This window comes from Anguilla anguilla, chromosome 16 (genome assembly GCF_013347855.1).
Source record: "Anguilla anguilla isolate fAngAng1 chromosome 16, fAngAng1.pri, whole genome shotgun sequence".
NCBI lineage: Eukaryota > Metazoa > Chordata > Actinopteri > Anguilliformes > Anguillidae > Anguilla > Anguilla anguilla.
In genome coordinates this window covers 34,600,317-34,612,391 of record NC_049216.1, presented here as the reverse complement: position 1 = coordinate 34,612,391, position 12,075 = coordinate 34,600,317, and the positions used below count along the sequence as shown (strand labels likewise).

General features: G+C 46.8%; 1 protein-coding gene across 2 annotated transcripts in view; it reads right to left on the bottom strand.

Annotated features, from left to right (window-relative positions):
- Positions 1-6,610: 6,610 nt before the first annotated feature.
- LOC118214945 (SITS-binding protein-like) overlaps positions 6,611-12,075 on the bottom strand; it is a 30,873-nt gene continuing 25,408 nt past the window's right edge. For both annotated transcript variants that reach the window (XM_035395250.1, XM_035395251.1), the window contains 2 exons: positions 9,456-9,635; positions 6,611-7,850 (listed from right to left, as the gene is read on the bottom strand). In XM_035395250.1, coding sequence (XP_035251141.1) covers positions 7,674-7,850; positions 9,456-9,635 — 357 coding nt within the window. In that variant the 3' untranslated portion in view covers positions 6,611-7,673. The remainder of the gene's footprint in view (positions 7,851-9,455; positions 9,636-12,075) is intronic.

Below are 12,075 nucleotides of genomic sequence, written 5' to 3'. Positions count from 1 at the left end.
CAAGACGTTACTGTGTGTTTCCTAATGAACTGTGCAGGAGTTCTGAGTTTTTCGGACAAAAGGGTTCAGTGAAAGTTGTGTGTGTTGGGGAGGGGGCGGGGGCGGTGGGTGGGCGAGGATGGGTTGAAGAGCCTGAGTTTTGAGTTCTTGGTGGGCTGAACAGTGAAGTTGACATAACGTTGCATAATATTGTATTTTATCATTAAGAAGAAAGGTTGTTTTTGAGCCAGAATGGAGGAAGGTATTCCAGACTTTTTTTGCTTTTAAACTATATTTGTATGACATTTTCCACTGTAGATTTCACGTTTACATCGTTTGCATGGTGTTTTGTCTCAGGCTGTACATGGTGGCTTAATTATAATTTTAAGGAAAATAAAGACGCAGCTGCAGAACCAAAACAAGCATTTTAACACAATAAAAGTGAATGTCAGCAGTCACTCTGTTCTGCTTTTGTGATCAAGTGTGTTTGGTGGCGCATAAACTGGCTTTACAATCACCACTGAAGTGTTTTCAGACTTGCCCACAATCCTTGGAAATCCTTGAAATATTTTCATCCTGGAAGCTTGTGGAAAAGTTGTGGAAAAAGTTCAGTGCACTTGAGAAGCCTGGAAGCCTGGAAAACTGGAAAAAAAACCTTAATGGAACTTCTTATGTTGGCATGTCAGTGTGCTTGTAATATTTGTGAAGTATCACTATAATATTGCTGAAATCAACTAGACAGATCACTGGTTTGTTGCCATAAACACAAATGTGTCTCTGTAAAGATACTTAACACTTAAAAACACACATCATACAATTATACTTGAAAAACATCATTGAAAATGAATGCAAATATAAATTTGGTTACATTAAAAGTGGTTTACTTAAAGTCCGTCTAATTCGTCACTTCTAGATATTATCTTTAAATTCTAAGTTTAAAACAAAACGTGCAGTTATTTGTGATGGTAAAATTGTAATATTCTAGTACTGGTTCAATCAAGTATCAGGACCGCCTCAAGTGTTAGTTGTACTGACTACAGAGATGCACCAGAGGGCGCTGTCCAATACAAGGGGGTAGACTGAAAACTAAAACTGAAAGGCACTCGTGAGCAAGCATATTGGCTGAATATAATGTCCCCGTATTTCAGATTGTATTGAAGGATGTTAGCCTGAAAGGATTATATTTCAAGGTTTTATTTGTACGTGTGGGGTGGGGGGGTGACTGGAAAATATATTATCTAAACAGACACAGTAAAAGAATGATTTTATAAATTTAAAATGACTCGCTCCAAGGAGATTCAGTTTCAGATGTAAAACAGCTGGGGGAATTCTGGGTATTTGCTGATTCGTTCGGAGTGAGACATTACAGCTACTGCTGTACCTAATGGACCCTTCCACCTGTCATTTATAATCATTTTTAAAATCCTTGGGAAAAATCCTGGAAAGTCATGAAAGTGAGGCAATATTATATATAATATAAATTGTATAATTAATATATCACCTTGGAAATTCAGGAAACATGGCTCAAGCTCTAAAAATGACAGGCTTGACCTCAAATCTTGCAAAAGCACTTGATTGATAAGGCAAGCTAACTGGACAGCTCACTGGTCCCGTGCGGTGATCTCAAAGGTCAAAGTGGCATCCAGTGATAATGGATTAGGAGAAATGGCTGAAGATTCTGGCCAAAGAGTTTAGCCTGGTCAGTTTTGCAGTGACACCATATTTGAACCAGCAGTCGTGAGAACAGTTTATTTCCCTTGTATAAATGAATCATAAATGTAATATAGGTAAGTAAGAAACATACGCTACATTATGTGTTTTTTTAAATATTAAAAATTTAGAATTTGATTCTTCAAAAATCCACCCCCCCCCCCCCCAAAAAAAGGAATAAATTATAAAAAATAAAAAAACAAATGTAGTATAATGCTGTAGCCTTTACCCAGTACATTGACAGATGTCCATATTTACTGGAAAGTCATTGGAAAGTGTTGCTTATAATAAAAGGGCTAAATCTGAAATGGGTAAACTGATGAGGTCAGTCAGGAGGCAGCCACAGCGTGTGTCTGTCGCTAATACAGGAAACGCAGTGCGGGAATTGTCTCCTTGATGTGACTCATCTGTCGTCGTCGTCTCCCCCCCCCCCCCCCCCCAAACGTCCCCCCCCACCTGAAGCCACCATCTTCCGCAAGAAGCACCCACCTCCCCCCTGCCCCCCTCCCCCCTGTCCTGACTTAAATGGTTGCCACCGTGGAGACAGTTCCGTCACAAAGCTTAAAAATAAACTCCGGTATTTTGTGTGTTAAAACGGTGCCCCCCCGCACGCCCCAAGCACTTAAATAAAAGCGGAACATGTTTTAAGCTTCAGCGGGGTGACAGATTGTTTTGAAGGCAATCAGGAAGTGATTCCATACAAGAACCCCCCCCCCCCCATGGCCCCCCCAGTCTTACCCAACTGCACATTTGGGGACGTGCCCTCCTGTCCTTTCCCCCTCGCTTACAGGTCTAAGGTTCAAACCAGACGTCCATCCTGCTGTTCAGCATCTTGTTAAAAAGTAAATTATTCTCAAAATACATACATGCAGCGTATTAGTTCTGCCTAGCCTGCACACCTGAACACCTGACACGATGGATGTGATGATACAGACCAAAGGCTGTTGCGTATACACACACACACACACACACACACACACGCGCACAAACAAATACACTCTGCCGTGACTTTTCCATACAGATGCGTGGTGGTTGTGTCTCCCTGGCCCTGTGTTTGCTATTGTTTGGGATCTCTCTGAAGTGTACTGTTAGTTCCCTTTCTAATTCCCTGCCTGGGAGAAAGCGCTTCCTGTTGCCGACACTGAAACCTTAAACCTTGACTTGCACTTTCTAAAAGTAGCCTGCAGTGGAACTCCACGACCGCTCCAGTGCAGCGTGTAATTAGTGCAGCTCACCTCTTCACAACAGGAACGGGAATAATTCTGTGGGAGTTTCTTTTGTTTTGTTTTTTTTTTTTTGGGGGGGGGGGGGGGGGGATTTTGTATCATTGTCTGCCTGACAGGTCAGAAAATAGAAAATAGGAGCGATAGCTTCAGAATCTTCCATTTGACTGATTCTATTTTTATGCCACGAAAACTGGAGTTATGTTTTCGTCAGTAGTAGAACAGAACATTGGTTCATAATGTTTGTGTGCACGCAGGGTCACCTTTGCATGGGGGGGTCCCCTTTGATCCTGGGTGGGGGTCCCTGGATCAAAGCCAGCTGTATAGACCAGCCATTGTTAAGCTAGCTGGTCGAAAGAAGCTTCTGGAAATCTAAAGTGTACTTTATCTGAAGTATATCACACAAAAACTCTCTGGGAGAATTGACAACATACGCTAAAACTGAAATATTTTTGAAAACCAAGGTTTTAAAAATACTTAAGGAATTTCCCTGCTCTCACACCATTGCTTTAGTTCTGTGCCTGTCAGTCAGAGAAGTGACAACCTGTCAGTCAGAAGAGGTGACAACTTGTCAATCAGAGAAGTGACAGGTGAAGTTGTGCTGTTTTAGTCCGTGCCGGTATAATTCCCTTCTGATTTACCTTCCCCATACACATTTCAGCTAATAACAACTTATAAAACAATAGCATAGTAGATAACTAATTACCCTATTTTTTTAGGTGTAATTAGTGGATATATTGGTCACCTGCTGCTCCCCAGATATGGTTGTAGACAGACAGTCAGGCACACATTTCAGTTCAGAAGCAGACCTGGGTCGGGTAACATAATGCTTAAACCTTTTAGGCACCAGTAAAATTTGTCATTTAATGTCGCATTTAAAAGAAACCTTTTGTTTCACCAGAGTTCAGAACAAAATAATTTTCATATGACTATGAAATTTTGCTTTGTAGCATGTTTCATTTAAAATTCTCAGATCTGCAGAAGTTTCGCTGGCTTCTAAAGAGCTCAATTATTTCAGAAACATATTTGACTCTGGTCTGAACAGGACAAAGCACCGGGTCCCTTCAGGACAAGATGTTGGGGTCCGTTGAGGACAAATTGTTGGCATGAACACAAGGGGTAATGAGGAGTATGCTTAGGAAACCGTGAACCGCCTTGATCCAGATGAACCTCGGTATTGTGTGCTTAAAGAGGGGCATCACAGCGAACTGGAATGCCTCTAAAAATGGGGAAGGAATTATATCCACGTGAATTATCGCAGTTCGCCACTCGCAAAACACACATCAGTCACAAGATGCATTCCAAACTATTTGTCCCTGTAACGTTTTATCAGATGGTTTTATCAGATGGTTTTATCACATTTAAACAAACTTTAGATTGGCTGGTCATACTGTGTCAGTCACCTGGTTGACACTGCCCAGTTTCTAAAAAGCCTCTCGGTGGTGCCAGTGATGCTGTGTGCAGATTCTCATAAGACAAAAAAAAAACAACAAAATACTCTCATATCAACCTCCACACCAGACGCACAAATGTAAATATTTCTGTACTAAGAAAATGTAAACTTTAATTGCAGTTTGTCAATTTCATTTCTCTAACAATTTGCAGAAAAAAAGAAGAAAAAAAAAGAAAAACGTAATGGCAGATGTACGAAAGTGTGTCAGCTCCCGGTGTACGGTCCCAGTCTCCACTGCTGGGTGATGTCACTGAACACAGCTGCTCCAATCACAGCAGAGATATCTGAGACATGATCACTTCCTGTCTGTGATACTGTGGCAGTTAAGAACACAAAAGCAGGAAGCAATATACCTCCATCTTAGACAAAAAAAAGCGTTTGACAGAGGCAGTCGGGTCGTTAGGGTTCAGACGTGCATTTCCCGCAAGAGATTAAGACATTAGTGTATATAAGATGTTTCGCTAAGACATGTCTGTGTGTGTGTGTGTCTATGTGTGTGTTTCCCATGAAATCTTTACAAGACCTGAGAGTTTTATAACACAGTAAATGCTTAAAATAAACGCTCAAATGACATAGTGTAGTTCAGGTCCCGTGGGGGGTGGGGGCAGGGCAGTGTGTTATCTTATTCTGTCAGGGGTTATTGTTCTACGGTTATGGATAGGCACAGTCTGGTATCTGTTCAGCACTGTGCCAGTGTGTGGATGGGCCCCATGGTCTGGTATCTGTTAAGGCCCTGTTCCAGTGTGTGGATGGGCCCCATGGTCTGGTATCTGTTAAGGCTCTGTTCCAGTGTGTGGATGGGCCCCCTGGTCTGGTATCTGTTAAGGCTCTGTTGTAGTGTGTGGATGGGCCCCACAGTCTGGTATCTGTTAAGGCTCTGTTCCAGTGTGTGGATGGGCCCCACCATCTGGTATCTGTTAAGGCTCTGTTCCAGTGTGTAGATGGGCCCCACCATCTGGTATCTGTTAAGGCTCTGTTGTAGTGTGTGGATGGGCTCCATGGTTTAGTATCTGTTAAGGCTCTGTTCCAGTGTGTGGATGGGCCCCATGGTCTGGTATCTGTTAAGGCTCTGTTCCAGTGTGTGGATGGGCCCCATGGTCTGGTATCTGTTAAGGCTCTGTTCCAGTGTGTGGATGGGCCCCATGGTCTGGTGTCTGTTAAGGCTCTGTTGTAGTGTGTGGATGGGCCCCATGGTCTGGTATCTGTTAAGGCTCTGTTGTAGTGTGTGGATGTGCCCCACAGCCCGGTCAGATCCAGACTGTACCAGTGCCAGCTGTGGTTTGCAGCCTCACAGAGTGGCACACAATTGGCTCAGGGATTGTTTTGGTTTCCGGGACGACCCCCACTGGCCCAATTAGGCGGCCACAAGCCTGACCTTTGCACATGAAATGTCTTCCTCCGGCTAATGCCCATGTGAGCAGTGGCTCATGGTGGCTCACAAGCAACATTCGCCATTTCCAAAATTAGGGAGAAAATTATTATAAATGATTCTACTATTAAAACGGCTAGTTGGTATGTGCTGAAATATCGCTTCTATACCTCGAGCTACTGCAGAAAAATATGCCACACATGACAAGATCATCATACGACAGCAGTGTACATACAACAAAGATATTTACATGAAAGGACTTCTTACGATCAAACACTGTTGAAATATACTGTGTTAGAAAGCTCCTGGTTTGACACACCCACAGTTCCACAGTCCACAGTGTTTTGTTGCTGGTTTTCTTCGGCATCCATTATAAGAGCTCTGACGGCATGCACGTGCTCCGTGCTTGCACCACATGATCTCTGACCCCGTGACCCCTGGAGAGTCACAGGAGTTTATTCCAGATATATGTGACCAGTTCCGATGCTGCAGATTAACTGCTGGGATTCCATACTGTCTCCTTGTGTGTTACCATTAAACGTTGTGTGTGTGTGTGAGAGTGGGAGAGAGAGATGAGACAATAAGGTCTCAAACCTCCACATGGTTCGAGCTACAAAGAGGTTTTTCACATAAGCTGAAAATGCAATGACACTCCTGTTTGTCTCCGTGCTCGTTCTCCAGACGAAAGCAGTTGAGAGTGAAGCCGATGGCTGAGAACAGGAAGAGGCGGCGGTTTGATTCTTCACGCAGCCGTGGAGCGTGACAACTTCCTGTTCAAACAGTCTCTGTCCTGCATGGGGCAGTCAGGGCTCGGGTTAATAAGTGCTTACAGGAGCTGCTGTGAGAGACGGGTCGGTGAGAGGCGGTTTGGTGACAGACGGTTTCGGTGAGAGACGTTGTGGCGGGAAGCGGTTCGGTGAGAGTGGACAGGTTTGTGAGATGGTGAGAGTGGACAGGTTTGTGAGATGGTGAGAGTGGACAGGTTTGTGAGATGGTGAGAGTGGACAGGTTTGTGAGATGGTGAGAGTGGACAGGTTTGTGAGATGGTGAGGGTGGACAGGTTTGTGAGATGGTGAGAGTGGACAGGTTTGTGAGATGGTGAGAGTGGACAGGTTTGTGAGATGGTGAGGGTGGACAGGTTTGTGAGATGGTGAGAGTGGACAGGTTTGTGAGATGGTGAGAGTGGACAGGTTTGTGAGATGGTGAGAGTGGACAGGTTTGTGAGATGGTGAGAGTGGACAGGTTTGTGAGATGGTGAGGGTGGACAGGTTTGTGCGATGGTGAGAGTGGACAGGTTTGTGAGATGGTGAGAGTGGACAGGTTTGTGAGATGGCGTGACTCTGAATCTGAGGTGCGGTGGAGGCGTGGCCCGTGCGCTTCAAGTAAAACCCGTGTCCTGAAACACAGCCGGCTCGCCAGGAAGCTCACGTTTCCCAGGAAACGGCGGCTTGGCGTTCGTTTGTCCTTCAGGCTCTGTCTCAGTCCTTCTTTTCCTTCTCATTTGGTCTTCTTTAAAGAAAAAAAAAACAAAAAACGATTTTTAAGAAAATAAAAGGCTATACCTTGTTACTCCATTGGATGGGAACCAGTGATGTTTAAACGTTTAAAGGCTGTAAGATTAATCTAATGTAAACACACAGGCGTTTCGTTGTGACTGTAAATGCAAAAAAAAACAAAAAAAAAACTGCATGGATAAGCGAGTGGTGAAACAGATGAAAAGATTTTTAAAAAAGAAAAAAAATGTATAGAAATCATTTTCAATCGTAAAGTGCAAGTATAAAAAAAATGTTCTCAAAACTACAAATTCTCGAGATCACATCTCAAGTCACGGTCAAGTGGTCTTTGAGGAAAGTGCAACTCTTTCGAGGAACAGCGCGAATGGAAGGATGGAAAAAATTTTAAAAAAGGAGAGAAGAGTACGCTGTAGCCCTCCCGGGGTTCAGGACTCCCTCCTGGTGAAAACGGGCACTTCGTCGAGGCCGACCGGGTAGTCCTCCAGGAGCGTCCCCCCGTCGAACACTCGACCGTCGCGGGCGTCCTGCCACTGCAGCCCGTCTCCCGGGAGATAGATGTCCCTCTGGAGCGCCCCCCTCTCAGTCACGGGCGCGACGAGCACCTGAAAACCACAGAGGAAGGAACCTTAACGGGGTACGTCTCTTTCCGTAGGTATCTTAAATAGCATTCATTGTAGACCGAACTGCCTGGGCCAATCAATCCATTAATGTAAAATCCAGCTCGTCATTTGCCTGTATAGAATGAATCCTTCACTGTAAAATCTTAGCGTGTAATTTGCATTTAAAAAGTGAATTATCACCACTGTACCGAATTGGGTCTTGACTGGTCTTAGTTTCAGCCGCAAATCTTGCCAAGTTCTTCCATGCGTTACTACAGTAGTTCTCTGTGAGAAATGTCTTCATTGTGTACAACTTACTTTTGACTTCTGCTACCGTCACCTGGTTTGATTCCAAGAATGACTGTGAACTGGCCTCTGCATTAAACCTTGTTAATCCACTAAAAACCTGAGTGAAAATCCCCCAGGTTCAGCTTTTACTGAGACTGAAGATCTGTCAGTCCCTCCCTGTTTAGAGTTCAGCACAGAAGCTTCATGCTCTCTTTCAAAGTTCCCCTTTAACCCTTTAAGCTGTGAGATCGTGTGAATAGAATGTTCTTACTGCAGCTGAACATTCTAACGCTGATGTAACTGAAAGCGACGAAGTTCTAGAACACGGACTTTTGAAATTTTGAAAACTAACATTCCAAAAAAAAAACCTACTCTTCAAAGGGTTAAGAGCTTCAATGTATTTCCACAATGCGATGAGGAAAACTGAAGGCAAATGATGACAAACCAAACCTTGACTTTCTTCCACCATAGGAGCCAACAAAACTACTGTCTCTCACCCTCAATTAAATGCTAGCGGGAGAGAGACTTGACTTTCTTCACATTAAGATAGCACGTGGCTACACAGGCAGGGGCAATTATTTTATATAAAAACGTACTAATGCGCATTTAGGAATACCAACAGCAGTGCGGTATGAATGATTGATGTGAAAAAGGCCCAGAGGAATGTGTTAAACTGATATATCAGGGTTGTGAACTTTGAGCTTTTATCCTTTTTTTCCTTGTTATCCTTTAAGCTTCTTACGCGTTCCCTGGAGTTCACAGGGAGGGAAATTAGTCTGTTTTCATAACTGCTGCTGTGACAGAGATGGGATGTGTCAGGAGCTGGGTGCTGTGAATCTGTTTGGTCAGGGAGCCACAGGGGTGGAGGGGGGGGGGGAGGGAGGGGTTCCCAGGACAAACCGCCCTCCCCTGGCAAGTGGGCCCAATTTTTCCAGGGGCCCACCCCTGGAAAACCTGCCGTGCCTGAAACTGAATCTGTGCCATTCCTGGGTTAACCCAGCAGCAGGGAAGGCCCGCGGTGTAACCCAGCAGCGGGAAGGCCCGCGGTGTAACCCAGCAGCGGGAAGGCCTGTGGTGTAACCCAACAGTGGAAGGCCTGTGGTGTAACCCAGCAGCGGGAAGGCCCGAGGTGTAACCCAGCAGCGGGAAGGCTAAGGCATTCCTGTATTAGCTGAGTGTGTGTGTGTGTGCGTGTGTGTGTGTTTGTGTATGTGCATGCGTGTGTGTGCATGTGTACGTGTGTGTGTGTGTATGTGTACGTGTGTGTGTGTGTGTGTGTGTGTGGATGAGGTTTGTGCAAATGAAGAGGGGCAAGCTTACTTCATCTCCGATCAGGAACTGGTCGTCGATGGTGTGGGTGAAGGGGTCGTCGGGACTGAGCCACCACAGGGGCCGGTATATGGGACTTCGGTCCTCCTGCCACTGGGTGGCGTACTTCACTATGAGCGGAACCACAAAGTCCTGGTGCTTGGCTATGTAGAATCGCGTCAGGTTCAGCACCTGCAGCCAAAGTAAACAACAGTATAGCAATGAAAAGCAACCGAGCAAGAAACGGAACGTCTGGGTTGCTAACGGTAACGGAGGTCACACCACAAGCCCTTTCAAAAAGGCCCTAGTGTGCCCCCCCTCATATAATATGCAGCTCTGCCAGCCTGTAGGCACCCGATTGACTGGGGGGACGGTGGACTGCTGGGAGGGACATGCACTGGCCAATCACGTGCTGCCCTTCGGGGGTGGCAGCCCCAGTGCGCTCCTGCAGGGTTAGGGTGCGCTCCTGCAGGGTTAGGGTGCAATCCTGAAGCACACATCCTGGCTTTGGTGAGAGAGAGAGAGAGTCAGGGGGCATCCAGAGGGCACTGGCAGTCCTCTTAATGTGCCACCCACTGAGAGTACCTCGCCCAAATTAAGCCCTTCACCCAGAGAACGGACAAACTGCCAGGCGTGGGAACTCCTCGTTATGTCCCGAGCCCCCACCAACCCCCCACTCACCACCCCCCCCCCCACCCCCCCGCAGGTTGTGTCCCCGCAGACAGACAGTGTAACAAGGTTTCTTGTTGCTTGTTGACGACGGACGTCAGCCCTGCAGAGGAGTCACACCACACCGTTTACGAGGCAAATACTAACAGTCCTGTCCCAGAAACTGCACACAGGACTTATATTATTCCAACAATGGAACACACTGCTCTCTGCACCCGCACACACACACATTCTGCACCCTCACACACACACACACACACTCTCTGCACACGCTCTCTGCACACACACACACACACACTCTCTCTGCACCCTCACACACACACCCTCAAACACACACTCTCTACACTCACACACTCCCTCACACACACTCTCCCTCTGCACACGCACTCTCTGCACACACACTCTCTACACTCACACACTCTCTCTGCACATGCACTCTCTGCACCCACACACACACTCTGCAAGGTCAGAGGCTGTAGATGGAGACACTGTCTGTGCAGACCGCTCCTGAATCACTTGGTTTGATGAGATTTTTTCTTGGTTTCCATGGGAATGATTGCTTTGTGTGCATCTGCCCTTAAGGGAGGGGTCCCTTTACTGTTGGAGGGGAGGGTGGGGTGAGGGTGGGGGTGGGGGGGTTATTCTTCTTGTCCTAAAACCCCTCGGGCTTTGTTCTCCAAACCCTCCTCACAGGGGCTATGCATACAGAAGCCAGGGGGGGCCGTGGGGGGTGGCAGGGGGGGGGGCGCGTTTGGGACACCTCTGTCACATGAGCTGTCGTTGCAAAAATAGCCGTGCGTTTCCAAGCACACCCGCTTACTGGAAATAGAAACGGGGGCCCTGTGCAGAGGGGTCAGCCCCCGGGTGCCCTGCGCCCCCCTGCTTGGTTAACGGGGTACAGGGGGGACCCCAAATTCCCTCTGCATGGGCCTGACTTTGCCCCCCCCCCCCCCCCCCCCAGGTGTGTGCAGTACTACAGGTGACCCCTCGCAAACCGCCATTCAGCTGCCTGGCTCGGGTACCTTCTGCATTATCATTGAGTGCAGGTGAGAAGGTGGCCGGGCCCAGTGTGGTCTAGTGCTTTACTCCAGGAGAGAAACGCGAGAGCTCACCTGGGAACACACCTGTCCGGTTATAAGCGCTAAGTTTCCCTGTAACCACGACTCCCTGTAACCACGACTCCCAGTAACCACGACTCCCAGTGACCATGACTCCCTGTGACCACGACTCCCTGTAACCACGACTTCCAGTAACCATGACTCCCTGTAACCACGACTCCCTGTAACTATGACTCCCAGTAACCATGGCTCCCTGTAACCACGACTCCCTGTGACCACGACTCCCTGTAACCACGACTTCCAGTAACCATGACTCCCTGTGACCACGACTCCCTGCAACCACGACTCCCAGTAACCACGACTTCCAGTAACCCCGACTCCCTGTGACCACGACTCCCAGTAACCACGACTCCACACACCTGGTTTTCGGAGATTTAAGGGTCGGTTTAACCTTATCGCGTCAGACCCTCGAATTCAACTCGCAAAAAACGTTTCATTAAGTTGGCGCATTTGCGTACTTTCGTTGTGGTTTGTCTCAAAATATTTTTTATAGTTACATATTGTTTTATAAAGTCCATCTCAGCAGTAGGTGGGCCCTTTGGCTGGTGGAAATGAAGGACATTTTTCATTATCCGCACAAAATAACAAAACAAACCCAAAAACCAACACGCGGGCAGACATTCCAGACTGCGGTTTTGGCAACGTTCACCTTCACCTTTACGGCCACCGAGGAATGTGCCTGACATTACCGAAAAAAAACCAAAACAGGCCGGATCGCTAAGTTTGTGTCCTTCGCGGTCTCCACCAATGGAAACAGAGTTTAACCACATTTGTGGAAATGTGCTTTGAAGAGAGAGGGGGAGGGGAGGGGAGGGAGGGGGGGGGGGGGGAACGATATTATGGAA